This window comes from Oreochromis aureus, linkage group 22, assembly GCF_013358895.1.
Source record: "Oreochromis aureus strain Israel breed Guangdong linkage group 22, ZZ_aureus, whole genome shotgun sequence".
Lineage (NCBI taxonomy): Eukaryota > Metazoa > Chordata > Actinopteri > Cichliformes > Cichlidae > Oreochromis > Oreochromis aureus.
In genome coordinates, this window is record NC_052962.1 from 23,756,906 (window position 1) to 23,774,900 (window position 17,995).

A 17,995-nucleotide genomic window follows, 5' to 3' on the forward strand; every position below is an offset into this window, starting at 1 on the left:
GTGAGCATTTTAATTCAGATTTAAAATTAACACAAACACACACAATCTTTAGAGCAATGCAACTGTGCTGCGTTTCTGTGCTGAAATCTACCACAGCATTTGGGCTGTCACATCTCAGAGGGTGTAGAAACCATTAATTCAGCCTCCCATTCTCGCCGAACGCTCCCATCTGTACCTCCATCCTCGGCCTCCTGTTTGCACCTCCTGTGCAGTGTGAATTTAAGCCCGCAGGCTCCTGTCTGCTCCTCCTGACCGCCTCCACTCTATATGTGTCTCTGAATATGTGTGTGTGTATGTGTGTGTTATTATTCCTCCCCAGACTTCTCAATGAAGGAGCCTGACGCCATCAAGCTCTTCATCGGGCAAATACCCCGAAACCTGGAGGAGAAGGACCTGAAGCCCATCTTTGAGCAGTTTGGCAAGATCTATGAGTTGACGGTGATAAAGGACAAGTACACGGGGATGCACAAAGGTAAGGGAGGTGTCCAGTTAAAGGGCTAAAAAAATGAGGCGTGAATTTGTTGGTTTGGTTTATAGCATGTTGTGCAGTGACAGGGAAAGCTTTCTGAGCTCTGATTTGATTTCCAATAAGTGTGAGTCAGGTGGGATGATTTCTCATCGAGCTGTTGTCCCTTTGGAGCCTTTGTGATGAACAGCTGGTGGAAGGTTTATGTTGTAGATCCTGTTTAGTGGTCTTGTACTAAAAAATATAAATTAAAATAAAAGAATTTAAAGATTATCTGTGTGAAAAGAAGAAATATCTGTTCATGCCCCATAGACTTTGCTACAGTTACAAATAAAATATCATATTTTTATCGTCTGTCATTAACAGTGATTCTGACTGAGGTTTACCAAGGCCAATGTGCTTTCAAACCTTAGGCCTACTGTGGACACAACTAACTACACGACAGGAAGCAGCAGAGAAACTGTTGAATACAGTTAGAACAAACATAAAATGACTATTAACTTCATGAATACGTGGCTTCGGGGTACGCTGGAAGGTTTCCTTTTACGCCTACCTCATGATGCTACAATCTGAATTTAAAGACACAAACATTATAAAAAAAAGTTCCCTCCTGCCAGCTTGATTTTTACTCACAGAGGGCCAAAATTGAAAAGTCATCTCCAAACTCCTTGAATTGAGTTCAGACGTGAGTGTGCTTTTTCACTTCAATGTTGGTAAATCCTCATCAGCAGGAAGGCATTTGTTGAGATAAATCTTTTAAAAAAAGAAGTGTTTTGTCAGACGCTAATTAGTTTCATACGGCGATATCGCTCAGTTTGAAAGAACTGGTGCCACCCACTGCCACTACTGTTTCTACTACTACTACTACTTCCCCTCGTCACATGGTGGGCAGGCTCCGTATATTTAGGAGGAAAACTCGACGCATTCAAAATCCTGTTTGACAGATGGACCGAAGCTGGCAGAGCGATCTGAAGCTGAACAATGATCCGTGCTGTCATTCCTAATGCAAATCTGAGGGCAGAAAACAAAAGCTTTTATAAATCCACATAAACCATCAGTCATTGGGGAGACATATAGGCCAGGTGGTTTGGGTCCTCTAACACCTATAACACCTATTCTGCATACATTTACATATTCATGATTTGTGTGGAGCCCTAAAGGTTAATGAAGGCCTTTCTCTATTATGTGGGACTGCATACATTTTTGCCTGAACAGCGTGATATTAAATACTCATTCAGGCTGCTTGTGTCTGAATAGATATTATTTTAATAATCCCATAGATCTCTGGTGCCACAGGAGGAACTGCTTAACAAAAAATGACAGTCTGATTAAAGGCACAGGGGCTTTTTATTTGTACATTTATTAGAAAATGTGAATGCACGTTGACCCAGAATCGTTCTTAGTGTTTACTAATCTCAATAAAATAAGAACACACATGACCAAATGGTATATTTATAATAGGGTGGCTGCCAGCTCTGACGTGATATAGATATTAAAAATCAATGCACTTAAATGAGTGATCTCATGCCCCTTGTGTTTCTCCAGGATGTGCCTTCCTGACATACTGTGCACGTGAGTCTGCCCTGAAAGCCCAGAATGCACTGCACGAACAGAAGACGCTACCGGGGGTGAGTGTGTCGCTGTCTTTTCGAGTCTTTGACGGCGTACGTGTACGTGTTTACATCAAAGAAGCAGAATAACTGGCACGCTGGGCTATCTGACCATGCCGCACAGGACCCTGGGAAAATTAACCAAGTTTGACATGTAGGGTTGATTCCCCCCTTTAGCTAATCTGCACCAATAAAGGTCAGAGGCTGCCCCTCCCCTCCTCTTATGTTTCATATGTGATGCATCCAGACATATCCATCCAGTTAAGGCATGAGTCATCTTGCTACATGTCATGGGTCGGAAGAGACAGCTATGAGGCTCGCTGCTGGAGTGACTTTGCCAGCTCTTATTCTCTTTGATGTTTCTCTTCCTTTCCATGTCTCTGTCTTTCTTACTCGCTCTCTCTCTCTCTCCATCTCCCCCTCCTCTCGATCCATCTCTCTCACTGAATTCTAATCAAAGTTAAACCTAGCTTTATTAGCATAGCCAGGCAGCAGGTGTGCTGCCAAATGACATTTCCAGAGCTAAATATGACATGACAGCCGCGTCTCTATAATAACCAACTATATGGGAGACAAGGCGACAAGGCAAGGAATTACTGAGACAGAGTGTGCTCCCAGACTTACCGTTGCTTCCTCTTTTACTAAGACAGCTTCACCGCTGTTTCCTTTTGGTTATTTTTGTTGAAATCTACATCATTCACTTCTTTTTTTCCCCCCTCTTCTGAATGGCAGCTCATGACTGTAGTTTTTGAGGGAAAAGAGAAGAAGCAGGTGAAAAGTGTAACTCTGCAGCTAAAGATTTTTTCATAATTGATACATTTTTTAGCCTAAAAATGTCAAAATATGACAAGCTCAGAGACTCTAAGTAGAGGATAGACAGTAACTATTAATAGATCATCTATTAAACCAGTAGTTGACAGACAAAAAGTAATCCATCCATGACGTGTTGGTAAACAGAAATAAAGACTTTTAAGCTAAGTCAAGGTGAAAAATTAGACCTGCCATCATAGAATTTTTTATAAATAGTTTTCCAGTTTTATAGGTGGTTGGTTGTACAGTTTTTTTTTCAGTGTGTTACTTGGTTAACTTTTAAACCTTTTAACCTTTATAGAATCTCTCGCTTGGTAATAGCCCTGTAAACTCATATCTTTGAAGCTCGACAGTTTTTTTTTTAACTGGCATCTGACCAGGAACTATGCAGATTTTGCAGTCATGTGACCATTAGTGAATAAGCCCCTGTCACACAGACTTAGAGACTGGTTGGCAACCATTTGGCAACCACTGAAATCTGTTGCAAAGAGGTAAAGATGCTGACTTATTTGCAGTCACTTACCAACTACTTTGGACAAGATAGTAAAACTGAAAAGTGCAACACAATCCATAAACTGAGACTGTTTGCATTCAAAGTGAATGTGTTGACTGAGCAGCACTGAGGTACAACTTTCACTGTGTTGCACTTTTTCAAGCAAGCGTTTAGTACAAAGTCGTGGCTCAAAAGTTGGGAGTTCGCCTTGTAATCGGAAGGTTGCCGGTTCGAGCCGCGGCAGGGGTTTTTACTACCCTGCATCCTCTATTGATCACTTACCAACCAGTCAGGGATTGTCTAATGACTGGTAAAGGTATCAAATCCAGTACAACTTAGGTAATACGCATGTGGCATCATGCAAGAGATCTCTGCAAATTGAAATGTAAGGAAATGTAAGTTTTAGCTATATCTGGTACAGTTTATTTACTGTATATTTATTCCTGCTGAATAATCTAAATACAAAAAATAATAATAATAATAATTTGTGTAAAAATGTAAAAGATGTTCACTCTAAAGTGTTTTACCTCTGTGTCAAGTGCTCAGGGTTCTATCATGTAAGACTGAGGCTAGTATTTAGACACTAGCAAAAGTTAGCTTAAAGCTTTAGTGAAGAAATCACTAACATCGACAAATTGGCAACTCAAACCGGCAACAATGAAGACATCACAATTCACGTAAAAATGAAAAATTTAAACTGATGTGAAATATTTTTCTATTTAAGCTTCTGCATAACGCCGTTAGCAAGGATGTAAGCCGAGGTTAGCTAGTAAATCAAACACGTTAACGGGTTAGCTGATGTTAGCTTAACCGCCAACACCCAAAAGAAAAAGCCAGGTGTGTATAATGAACATGACCAACTTCAGGACAGAACTGAGGACTAAATCAGCAGGGTTTTTGATTCATGGAGGAGTCTTTTATAAACAACAGCAGGTATTACTGATAAGTGTTTTCTTCTGCTGTGAAGCTGAGAACCTTTAACTCTTTATCCCTTGAAAGCTTATAGGAGTATCCCTTGAAGCTCTTTTTCTGAGTAGTTTTAGTTATATTTCAGGACTGCAAATAGAACAAAACGACTGGGTGTGGATCAGACATTTGCAAGGGTGGTCTCTGCCTGTGCAGCTACCCTTGAAAAAACAGGGAAACTATTCTAATGGTTGTTAAACCACATTTTTATTTATATATACTGAGGTGTCAGAACTCATCATTAGGGGTACGGGGAGGCCGTCAAATGCTGTCTTTATTACGTCTAAATTACAAAAGAAGCAGATGAAATCCAAAAGCAGATTTTTTATGAGCTCAAACCACATTTTTTGTTCTTAAAATATAAATGCCTGTTTGATTATTTAAAGCATTCATTTTCTATCGGGGGAGAAAATACTATAGCAGTAGGGTATCATTGTAATGGCAGGCAGGGACAGTTTGAAGGGGAAGGATGGTATTAACGTGGCAACAAAAGAGATCCTGTTGTTAGTGTGACAGTAGCGTGACCTTCCTGACCTCTCGCAGGGGATCAGCAGGGCCCAATACCCTATGATAAAGCCCCCCCTCTTTCTACTACTCTAGCAGCTCTTTTTCCTCACAACCTCTTACCTCTAAGCCGTGTGGAACAAGCTAAACCCTCCAGTGTTCTCCCAGTCCTTCCCTGCCCTCCCCCTCCTTCCAATGGAAAAAAGAAAAGAGCGAGAGGAAAACCATCTTATTAGCTCCATACACGCCCACACGGACAAGATCTGCTTCCCACCCCTGCCACCAGCTGTGGTGTAATTGTCATCTAATTGCACCTGCACTGCCAAAGAATAATTAACTTTGGCATCTCATGGCCAGGGTGATACAAAAGGAAAAACATGATAGCAATTATAGGACTGAGACAAGAGAGCTTAAATGAAAGCACACCTGAATGTACAGAAAGCTGAAAGATCTCATTAACAGTCAGGACTGCTTTTTATTTTTTAAAAAAGGCATTTTTCCTCTCTGAGAAGAAAGGGTCAGTCTTACAGCCCTTTTTTCCCCTTTGTACTATTTTTCCCCTCTCATTGCTAACAATGGGAAGGGAAAAAAGAGAGAGAAAGAAGTCCGGCAGGGCCGAACAGATGGTTGTATCAGAGTGGCACCTGGCCTCGTGTTTAATTTCAGGTGAGAGAGTCCGTCTCTAAGTGTGAGGTGGAAGAAGAGTGTCAAAAGCACATTCATCTGAAAGCAAGGAAAGAAAGCGAGAGAATGGAGGAGGGGGGAAAAGGGCAGGAGTAAAAAAATAAATAAATAAAAAAAACAGCAGATTCACTCTGAGTGTGAAAATGGAGGTTTGAGAGAGAAGATTTGCTTCCTGAGCTGCACTCATTCTGTCCTGTTTGGACATCTTGTACTCTTGTCCCCTCTGTTCTTATCGCTTTATCTCTGCACTGTCTCAGGCCATTTGTCTGGCCTGGTCAGCTGTTGTGAGGCACTCTGAGATAATAACGTCCACATTATGCCACATTAATCATAGCCATTTTGCAAAGCAGCCTCCAAAACTGAACTTAGATCTCAATAATGTCAAATAAGGTCAGTCGAGCTGAAATTAACTGAAATAGTCAAAATAATTGAAAGTGAATCAGCACCATTTTCACGATGCATTAATTTTTTATGTCATTTTTTGGCAAAAACAGCAAAGATTCAGCTTTTTTGGGCCTCTGAATGTGTTTGCCACTTTTTGTTTGAAACAAAAATAATGTTAATGTCACAATGGGCTGTAAAGAACGTGATTAATCAGGAAAATAATCAATAGATTAAAGGAAAAGTCATTTTTGACATATTGGGATGTATTTGTCTTCTTGTCAGGAGGAATGTGAAGATCAATACTGCTCTCGTTTCTGTCCAGTAAATATTAACCTGCAGGCAGGCAGCAGGCTAACGTAGCTTAGCATAGGGCCTACAATAAAAACCCTACCCACTGATTTCTGAAGTCCTTTTTTGGTACCTCAAGATGAGCCTTTTCACTGATGCCATGACTTTGTCCGGTTTAAAAAAACTAATGAAAAAACACAATAAAAAAAAAAATTGATGCAACCAAGATGGGAAGGTCTGACCAAGAAACAGCATGTGTACCACGGATAATTCTCCATTTTTAAACACAGTATGGCCAAGATTTACAGTATTGCAGTGATCATGTGATAGCTTGTGCACCATTGTGAATATGTGAAAATGTAGAATCAACTGATTAAAACTCGAATTACACAGGCCAAGAGACTGGTCTGCAAACTTCTGGTTACCACTGGTCATTAGGGAAAATGTAGCATTCCTCGACCGGTTGGGGAGTGGTAGCTGGAGGTTGATGGCAATCGCTAAAACTGCAATCACATAGGCTAGAGACCAGTCAGTTACCCCTGACAACCACTGGTTGCTCCCGTGCACTCATTGAGTTGTTGGCAAGGGAAAATGTGTTTTCCCTGGCTGTTGGCTGGAGGTTCCTACCAGTCATGAGGTGAAGCTGGGGATGCTGCACCAAAAACCTCTTTGCAATTGCTTTGGTTGGTAGTAGATTGCTGCAGTTGCTTGTACTTTGCATGGAAGATGCCCAGTTGTCTGCAAACACTCTCCAACTACTCACCAAGTAGTTGTAAAACTGTGAGAAGTGTGACAAAAAGAGAAAACGTAGATTGTTTGCCTTCAAAATAAATTTGTGTCTTTTTACTTTTTACAACTTTTACTTTGTAGATTAAGGTTCTTTCTTTTTTGCGTGGTGCCTTTTTAAAAAAACGTTTTCTCCCCGCTCTGCTAGTACGTGGTGAGTGTTTGCAGACAACTTTTCCATGAAAAGTACAATCAACAGTGGCAATCTGCAAACGACCAAAACAATCGCAAGGAGGTTTTTTGCTGCAGCACCATCTTTGCAACCAATTTTACGCAATTTCACACAATTTCTAGGAAGTCACCCAATCAACCATTGGTGGTTGTATCATGTACAATATGGCAGATAGCTCTTAGGTAATGTGTGCATGACGTCACGTGCAAAACTTCTATAGGACAGAAAGTCATTTTGCAACCACAGATCTCGCCTTCTGATGGCAGTCACATGGAATATAAGTTTAAGGCACTTCTTCATTGGCATCTTTTAATGATCTCCTCCAACATGTTTTGTCCAGGAAGTACAAACACGTTTGGAGTATGGTAGATTACTTCCTGCTGTGTGCTGTATAAAGAAAAAACAACCTTATTAGTTTGAAATTTTGCATAAAAACAGTTAGCTTAGCTGTTTTTATCTATCTCTTTCCAGAGGGAATAAAATGCACCTATCAGTGCCTCTGAATATCACATCATCTTGTTTCAACAGCCAGATTAACAAGCTAAGCTAACAAGCTTCAAACTCTAGTTCATAAATGCTGCATAGATATGACAGCCGTGGTGATTTTTCTCATCAAATCTCAACAAGAAGGTAAAATGTCAAGCTTTTCCTTCATTTAATGAGAATCATATGCGTTTGGATAGTCACGAAGATGTTTAATGCTTCCTTAAAGTAATATTTTCAACAATGCCTCGCTGTTCATTTTAAATCTAATATCTAAAATTAATAACATCTAAATCTAATAGTGAGCCTGTGCCCAAGTTTGGAGTGGGGGGAGTAGCCGTGTGTGTACTTGGAGTGTATTTGCATGTGCAGCTGGGGGAAGGGAGGGCAGGTGTTCACACCTACACGGTTTAATGAAGGGTGCGTGCTTTTGTGTGCCCGAGTGTGCATAACTGTCTGTTTGCTTTCGTGTGCACGTGTTTCCTGGGGGAGTACACATCCAAAGATAGGGATGGATGGATGGAGGGAAGTTGCAGGGTTTATTATGAGCTCTCCTCGGGTTTCTTCATTCACTATCAGCCGCGTGTATGAGAGGGAAATCTGCGCTGCGAGGCCTTCTTTGCGTTTAAGCTGCCTGTATGAGAGGAAAGAGCCCTCTTTGTGGTGGAACATCTGACTAAGCTTGACATTTACTCAGACAGAAGGAGTCAGACGGAGCAGACAGAAGGGTTTTATCAATAGTCTGAAAAAAATTGCACATACTAAATATAGCTCCGGCTTTTTACGCAGGATATGAGATAGGAAGTTGTAGTGCGCAGTGTTGTAATTTGTGCCCTTAATCTTTGAGCAAACTTCCTACTGTAGATGCACACGAGCTATGGTGGGTTGCAGGGTTATGTTAACAATCTCTTGTATACCTGTTAGCTTTGTACACTTGCTCAGCCTCCACCCTTCAGCTTCACTTTTATCAGAAATTGACATTTTCATATGCATTTAAAAAAAAAAAAACATGACAAAAACAGAAGGCTTAAACATGCTCCCGTGACGTGAACATGATAACTCTTTTATTCGACTGACAATAAGGAGATAAATCAGCGCCTCCACATGTAACCTATATCTTGATGCCAGCGAGTTGTGGGGATGATGCTGATGATGATAGCAATTAGCGCGCCTCGGAGCGAGTGCGTTCACTTGATGAATCTATCTGGAGTTAAGTGTGCATTCACGCGTCGATTCATTTACATATGCATGCATATAAATGCACGGCTGGGCAGGACAGGCGGCACAGAGTGACAATAACAGAGGGGGGAAAAAAGGGCTCGTCCTCTGTACGTCACTCTGGGGCGACTGTAATGATGAATGCAGATCGGATTTATGGAGGTGGTAAATGGGTGTGAATTAGAGAGAAATTGGATAAATGAAGTTGGAGCGGGGAGGGTGAAATAATAGAGGGTAGGGGGAGGGGAGGAAGGATTGAATGAAAGTTTGACATAATGAACAGTGGGTGGTGTAAGGGTGGTGAAGGCTGGAGGTGCGTTGAGGCAGTGTGTTTATCAGCTTAAATACAGACATCTGTTACTGAGGAATTGTGTGTTTTTTGGGGGGTTGGGGAGTGTATGTTTGCTAGACGAACACACACAAAAGCAGAGAAGGGCTGTTGCCACAAAACTCATTAGGCTCTTTGAACTTTGGTGCACGACTGGTTATCTAATGAGCATGCATGGACTGTAGTGGAGTTAAAATGTGTAAATCGTGCCAGTTAAAGTTAAAAAAAAAAAAGAAAAAAGTAGGACATGGACTCTATCTGCACTCTCTCTCTCTCTCTCTCTCTCTCACACACACACACACACACACACACACACACACACACACACACACACACACACACAGAAATCTGCCTGTGATTCAGTTCTTTCTCCCCCTCTGCTCCACTGATTCGAGTCAAACAACACTTGACATGAATATTTAACAGTCAGAACAGACAAAACAATTGAGAGTCAACTCGAGTATTGTTAGGAATTTACTCTTTGATATTCGGTTTCTTCACTTTGAAGGATTTTTGTTGGCTGTCTGGCTAAACGGCTGAATGTCAGCTTCGAGACACTGTCAGCTCGGCATCAACGCCGGACAGACTGGTGAACCCTGTAAGAGCCGGAGACAACACCGGGAAGCGGCTTTGACACTGAAGACTGGGACATTGTTTAAATATTATCGAACTGCACAAGTGCTGTCAGTCTCTTTGTGTTTGACTGAATTCAGGAGAAGGTTGAGTTTTCTCTCTGCTTTATGTGGCTGCCCGCCCATGTGTGTGCGCATCTGTGTGTGCATCCACGTGTGGAAACGCTAACGGAGCGCACTTGTGCATCTCTGCTTTTGTGTGCCGCTTTGTTCCAACTCTTTGTGTGATCAACTGCAATCTCTCTTTTCTGTTCCTTTATTTTATTTATTTATTTATTTATTATGCCTGTTAATATACCAATTTCCACCTGTGTTTCTTCTTCTCCCCACGGGGTGAATTCACAAGTGCGTCTCAGCGTAAGTGCATTTGCAACGATAGAGAGGAGGTGGATGGAGAACCGAGGGAGCAAAAAGCAGCAGAGACAGGAGAGGGAACAGAGACGGGGGGAGAGGAGGAGGAGGCGGCGCGGGGAGGTGGGAGGTGGCAGGTTGATTACGGTCGCAGGTCTCGTTGCCTGGAGACGGCTGGGACGAGGGATGCCAGGTTGCTAGGCGACCAGCACGATGCAATGACCAGCGCTGTGTGATGGAGCGGAGGGGAGGCGAAGATGGAAAATTGTCTTTGTGCCCCCCACCTCGCCCCACCCAGCTACACCTCCCCTCCCTCTCTCCTCTTCCTCCCCCTTCCTCTTCCCCTCCAGCTCTGCCTCCCTGCTGTAAATGTTCTTGAAAGAGCGGGGTGACGGTCTCCGCTGATATATTTACCATTCAGAGTGGCAGCTTTTTCGGGCGTACAAGCAGAATGTATTGAAATTGGAGAGAAAACAGGCAGCAGAAATGTGGCCCCCTCCCCACCACTCACACAGCAGTAACAGCCTACTATATAGACAGATTATCATCAGCTCTGCAGGTCATAATAGTAAGGCGAGAAAAATGTCATCATCAGTATGCTTTACTCTATCTAAAACACATTTGCCTTGCTGTAGCACATGAAAATGCATTTCCATGGTGGCGATGGCCACTCCTCAATCTGTACACTGTTAAATAAAAGATTGCGGAGGGTGTTAAATACACCTAAATACACCAGGCTACTTAGTTTGAGCCTTTTTAAAAAATAAAAACCATTTATTCAGACTTGTATTTACAACAGGTGAGCCTTGTGTGTTTTATTAAGGTTGTGAATCTGTTTGTGCTTAACATCCTTCCAAGCGAATGGAGACATTTTAAGCACAAGGACTGTTGTGCGAAGTCTGAGAAATATCCTTGTGCTTAAAATGTCTCCATTTGCTTGGAAGAGAGTTAAGTAAACTTGATTTGCATAGGTTGTGTTTAAGCACATTAGCCAGAAAGTAAAATATGTAATGATAAACAAGCACTTCTGTTTTTTTTAACACTAACAGCTGCGATTTTGGTCTGACAATTTTTTTTCCCATATATAGTTAGCCTTCCCTGGATAAATAAAGCCTTATTAATAAGACTGCATAGCACTAAACGTTTTTATTTTAGCATTTTTTATTTTATGTGGGGCACTGTGACTCTGAGTGCTCTGCTGATGATAATCCCTGTTGTAGGACGGATACACTATGGACAAAAGTACCAGGCCACCTATGCATAACACTTACAGGAGCTGCTCAGCCATGGAAACCCATGCCATCAAGCTTCTGGCACATAGATTTTGTGCTGATGTTAATGCCAGCAGAGGTTTGGAGCTCAGCAGTTGGTGACTTTTACGCACTGTGCACCTCAACATTCAACGACCAAGCTCTGTAACTTACGTGGTCTGCAACTTTGTGGCCGAGTTGTTGTGACTTGTGTTACTTTCACTTGGCAATAATACCATTTACAGTTGCTCATGGAATATCTAGAAGGGAAGAAATTTCACAAACGACTTGTCGCCATGGTGACATCCTATTACAGCACCATGCTCACATTATTTTACAAATGTTCGAAAAAGCCGACTGCGTTGCTATGTGCTTGATTTTATACACCTGTGGTCATGGGACTGAAAACATCTAAATTAAAAAAAATAGCTGGTGTGCTCTAATACTGCTTTCCATATAGTGTAGGTGTGTTCAGTCGGCTCGTTTTCATATCCAAGACTTTAAATACCGTCATCTTGTCAAGATACTCACCTTGTAACCTTTGGCTTTGGTGCTCCCAGCTTGTATGTTACACCCTGGCATCACATTTAAACACACTGGGTAAGCCTCTTGTTTCCAGTTGCAGGGTTAATGGTGTGAAAGGACATATTTAACCTAAGTACCAACCTCATTTTAAACATAACCAAGGATTTTCCTTTCTTATTGATATTTAAACACAGAGTAAAAGTGAAAGTAAAAAGCGAAAGAAATCAAAACTAATTGGTGAGTTTTAAAAAAAAGTTAAATGTAGTTAAAAACACAAAATGTGAAGCAAGAGGTAGTCTCCAGGGTAACAAACGTCTGGATGCAGAGTTGCTTGGCATCCATTATAGCCGTCCGTGCGTCACGGGATTGATCCCAAAGCATACCTTGTGCATATCTATGTGACTCCAGCACCATCTGACAGCACGGCAGTATTTGATGCCCTGGGATGAGACCACTTAGATTCAGTGTGATGCTCTGTGCTTTGTTAAAGATCAAAGAGAGAGCTGCTTCCTGAGCACATTTCTCTGTTCTCTCTTTTGTCATTTTGTAATGAAATCAAAATGCCCCCAAAATAATAAAATAAGTAGCTGAAAAGGGAAATTCAATCAGTCTCGCTGATGTCTATCATAGTGCGTCTCTGCTCGCCACAATATTTAAAATAAATTACCCAAATCACTGCTGGGGACACGTCCCTCCAGTCCCAACTAAATTCTCTGCCCTTGCAATGTCTGTATTACCTATTTCTTTTAATGGGTTATAGCTGTTAAATGTAGGTACTCCTAAATCAAATCATGATGCTGAATATACATCGGCAGATTTAGTCCAAATTGTTAAATCAGTTTGACGATGTAGATTCTCTGGGCTTGTTGTTGCAGTGTATGAACTTTGATGGCATGGAGAGGGGGGGGTCATGCATTATGGCGAAGGGGTCGAGCTGTTATTTGATTGGATAATCTGTGGATTTAATATTTCATAATGCTCGTGAAATCCCCCGCGGCATCACAGAAAGAAAAGATTAAGTACGTGTACGCTCGTGTCGCTGTGACCGTCAGGAGCCGACGGAGCATTGTTTGGATGACTGTATATATAATATCTGCATGGCGTGTTTGGACATGGAGCGCAGGGGGAGCAAGAAAAATCCAATAGCAAAAACACACAGTGGTGAAATGGGCTGTTGATCAGGCAGGTTTGAATGCGTGTTGTCTGTGCACAGTATGGGACCGTTTTTGTAAACAAGCCTAAGAGAGAAAGGGGAGGGGAGGGGAGCAACAGGAGGAGGAGGGGAGAGAGCAAATTACTGTAAAGTGTGTGTTAGTGGTGGAGGTTTAGAGGGAGATATTTTTCTCCCTGCTTCTGCATCTGCTCTCGAGGCAGCGCCAACATTCAACAGGCACGAACGAAGCCGCTACCATCTCTTTTTCTTTTTTCTTTTTTTTTATTGTCTTTCATTTTTCCTCCCCCTGCTTGTCTTCTCCCTTCCTCCGCTGCACATCTAATCCCTCTATCTCTTGACCTAGAAGCACCCTTTGTCCTCCTCATTTGTTTTCCACCCGTCTCTTATGCAGGTTGTTCAGGGCAACCTTGTTTACCTGATGTGGGGGTTCTCATCTCTGGGGTTGTCATGACGATGGCCATGTGAGCATGGTCTTTATCAGACCGGCAGCCGGTTGCTGTGCAGATCTGAAGTGGCACAGCCTTGATGGCCTCCACTTCTCACTGTTTTTCCTCTTGTATATTCTAATTCCAATCTCCTGAGCCATCTGCTGTGCTTCTCCTTATCACCACCACCACGGCCTTCACTATTTGTCTTCCCACAGTGAAATATGGGCCATGCGGCTTTTTATAAGCATCATTCAAACATGTCAATCAAAGTTGCCACTTAATTTAATGCCATTAATTCATAGCATTGACTTAAGGTCCTTTACAAGGCAGCCAATCCCAAAATAGCTTGTATCTTTAGTTATCTATCTATAGATGTCTGTAGATTCCTGAATATACTGGCGCTAGAGGGCACATGCCTAAATTATTACCTGGTTACTCGAGAGGAAAAAACAATCTACAAATGTTCTTGTGAGGATTTATTGTAGGAACTATTTTCTTTCTGCCAGAATAGACCCACCAACTGTATCGATGTGTGGAAGAATCCTATGATTGAGTGGCATGCAATAACTGATAGCTCAGACACTGAGTGACTGTCAGTATCTACAAGGGTATTAAAATTATAAATAAATAAAAAATAAGGTGGAGTTTTGGTAGAACAGCTGGTTAAACTTTGGTCTGGTCAAAAAGAAAAACATTTTCTTATATATGCTAATCTGAAAATCCTGGTGGAGCCTGCACCTGTTGAGGATTTGACATCCTCTATCCAGCATCAAGATTTTCCTTACTAACATGCCAAAGGAGTTATTAAGAGTTTCTTACATTGTACATATTGGCTTAGGTGGTTATATGTTAAGATAATGATGATAATGGTGAGACTCACAGAAGCTTGTAGATGTAGATGGATCTCAGATCAGTCAAAACAAAACAAGCAGCAGCACCTTGGTTAGCATGTTGGTCCACCATCAGTTTTCCTTCCTTCACAAGTTTTTCCACATGCACAAACACACTGATGTTCTCTCAGTCTGACAAGCTATAGGCACTGCTAACGGGACACAGACCTATAAAAGCAAAACACATAGGTTTCAGTGGAATTGGAGGCAAGCAGAGTTACATCCGCTTCCAAAAACAATGGCCAACTGAAGCCACAAAGATGGCACGAATTTTAAGGATGAATGCAAACAGATGATAAATTTTATGACAGAATGCCGTCATAATGCTGAGATGAAAGGAAAGTTATCGACTTTACGTTGACGTTGGTCACATTTCAGTGAGCAAGCAGTGCCTGCCCTTCTTGCCTTGATGGAACACTACTGCCACAGTGAGAGGCTCACACTAGCATACCATCATCTGACAGGATGTGTGCATTAATGAACTCAGTAAATGCTTTCCTGATGAGTTTATAGTCTCAGTCATTAGTTTCATTTTTTATTGAACACAAGATGATCATCATGAGTTGGATTTTTGTCTCTATTAAAGTCTAAAAGAACGACAAAGCGGGGATTTTTTTTAAAAGGCAGTGGCATCACAAAGGCTATGCTTATCTTTTTATGAATTTTACAGCTGTAATGTAGTGAATGTAGATGTAGATGAACATAAAACTGCTCACAATAAGGTTTATGGATTCTTATAATAACCAGGCCATATTTAAATTTTTTAAAATGTTTTAAATACCATCTGATTCCTCGATATTCTAAAGAAGGCACACATCTAAAGCTGATATCTCAGTAACTGGGCAGTTCACACTAAAACAGTACAGATCCATTAATAGCATGGTGCGTTCTTTAGAAAGGTGTATGTGTGAAGAATAAAGCAAGGATACAGATTAAATCACAGCATGGGCAATAACAGCGAAGAAAAACTGTGGTAATATTTCACAGTGGTAAATAAGGTAATACTTATTTTGCACAGGCTGTTGTTGCACTCTCTCCTGCCTGAGAACTGGCTGGTATAAACAAGAAACGGTGACGATAACATACTGTGAGTGATATTTGTCGAGCTTTACCCGGAGTACATGAATTTTAGCATGCAGGCTCGGTTGGAATGATGATATCTTCTCTTTAGCATATTGTAAAAAATTTAAACTAAAATAATATTATTCACTGACCGCCAGAGCAAGACCTCCATTTGCTTAGCTGATTGGAAGATGGTTTTTTGAGCCTTCCCCTCCATCTACTCCATCATCCTATTAATTGGTACAGTCAATTAGACTGCTCTGAATGAGGAGACACGGGAGCCTTGTATAGCAGGTGCTGGGGATATTTCAGCTGGTGGTTCAGCACAGATGTTTGTTCATGCGGGTCCTCGCGGCACCAATCAATAGTGTCTCCTGGTGACTGATCACAGTGGATCAATCAGTGACACAGGATCAGCGACTGGCTGAAATGTCACCAGCTCCATAATTAAGACCTTCATTAAGCCAAAGTTAACAGAGTGTCACTCTGTTGCTCTCACCTCGACTCATCACCCTTCCTCTCTTCGCATGCACATCCCCCACCTCACTCCTCTCCTCCATATGCTCCTTTCCTCCCCCCCCAAATCAAACCCAATCCCACTCTTCTTCCCTTTTTGCACTCCCATGTACATTCTTTTGCTTTCTTTCTTTCAATGGTCCTTTTCGTGCTTGATACATTTGAAGGACAAGCTGCTGTTTCGTCTGGAGGTTGAATAGTCGGATAGCCAGGAAGAGGACGGCGAAGCGGCCTTTTATGAATAGCGAAAAGGTCACTTAATGTAAAGTGTGTGTGTGTTCTCTGCTTTTTCTTCCGCGTTTTTGTTTGATATTCCTCCCTCTCGACATCCGTCTCTGCCTCTGTCAGGCTCAGAATCTCTCTCTATTCTGATGCTGCGTGCTCCTTTAATCCAGATTAGCTGGCGAGTGTTCTTAATCTTATCACTTCCCCAATCCCGCGTGGGTGTGTGCTTTTTCTGGTTTTGTGTGATAGGGGGAGAGGGAACGATAGACGGCAGGATTAGAGCTGATTCTGAGAGAGAGACTCGGAGAGAGGAGGTGGGGCGAGAAAGAGAGACTGTATGACACTGCAAATGTAATATCACACATATCAGTGTCAGCTGTGGCCTGCTGGAGTCGAGTTGGCCCAATAAAAGGAAAGGAGAGAAATTGGTGTGTAAATATAAACAACTGGAGTACAGGCCACATTTGCAAACATCTAAACAAGCACAAATGTGTATTACAGTTATAATTGCATTTACATAAATGGTTATATAAAGCACACAAACATGAATATCATCTTTTGTCATTTACATAACAGCAAGGGGCACATTTGCCACATTAAATACTCCAATTTGTGCCAGTTATTTCCATGCTTATATGCTTTTTGCTATGTTAAAATGAATGTGTTTTTCCTTTTGTTGATTAGCCCTGACCTGCATTTAAATTGACTGCGTCATCTTTTTCCAGATGAACCGCCCAATCCAAGTGAAGCCTGCAGACAGCGAAAGCAGAGGGGGTAAGAGACACCTGTCCCCAACCCAGACACACAACACCTGTTCAAACATAAACACCTCCAGAAATATCAGCGATAACATGTCAGTTAGTCTTGGAGTGACATTAAAACACCTGCACGAGGTAAGCGCTTGAGTGGAGGATGCGTTAAGGGAAAGTACAGCGGTGCAGCACGATGATTGGGACTGTAAGTTCACAGCAAGATGTAAATGATTGGCATGTTTTTCTGGTTTTCACCCACGGACATGCTTTTTAGGTCAATTGGTGATTCTGAACATCTTTGTTTTAGGGTTTCACTCACTCACACTGCATAGTTAGTAGGATAAGTGGTTACCAAAAATGATGGATGGTGTTGCATTTATTTTAACTTGTTTAGGACTCTTTTATTTTTTTTAATTTCACTCACTGGTTAGGTTTAGATACTAATAATTACTTGGTTTGGTTAAGGAAAAGCTTGTGGTGCTGGTTAAAAATGTGCCTCTTCCAGCCGCACTAAACAAAGACAAGCTGCCATAACCCAGAGTGCCATGCACCGTCACCATGGACACAGTGGAGCTGATGTTTTCTTAAACTTCTGATGTTAAAGGCCCCTTATTTCCTAAAAGATGCAATCTGCACAGAAAATATGACAGATTTTATCAGCCCTTCAGCAGATTATTGCTCAGACTGAGTAGTCGGCTCAGCTGCCTGTCAAGATGGATGTTTTGCTTCTGTCAAACTACACCTGTACATCACACACTGCACACAGCCACTTACGCTATCATAAAAGAAAATACTGGTAGGTTTTGACAGGAGCTATTAAAGATACTTCATCTCTCATACCTCATATCATTTTACATTACCATTGCTGATTTTCAAAGCATAACACCAGCTCACGCTCCCTTTAGGGTTGAGTTTGTTTTTAGTCATAATCTGAATAGAGAATTTTCAGAAACCAAGAGATGTTGCTTGTTGATTTTTAGACTTTAATGTTTACCAAA

At 41.6% G+C, this 17,995-nt stretch overlaps 1 protein-coding gene across 4 annotated transcripts in view; it reads left to right on the forward strand.

The window, feature by feature from the left end:
* The window catches only part of celf3a (cugbp, Elav-like family member 3a), a 36,920-nt gene that overhangs the window by 1,418 nt on the left and 17,507 nt on the right, over window positions 1-17,995 (forward strand). For 2 of the 4 annotated variants that reach the window (XM_039606089.1, XM_031738753.2), the window contains 3 exons: window positions 320-472; window positions 2,012-2,094; window positions 16,971-17,019. In XM_039606089.1, coding sequence (XP_039462023.1) covers window positions 328-472; window positions 2,012-2,094; window positions 16,971-17,019 — 277 coding nt within the window. In that variant the 5' untranslated portion in view covers window positions 320-327. Of the gene's footprint in view, window positions 1-319; window positions 473-2,011; window positions 2,095-4,225; window positions 4,313-16,970; window positions 17,020-17,995 lie in introns of those variants that run through there. The other 2 variants (XM_031738754.2, XM_039606090.1) reach the window with 1 other exon arrangement.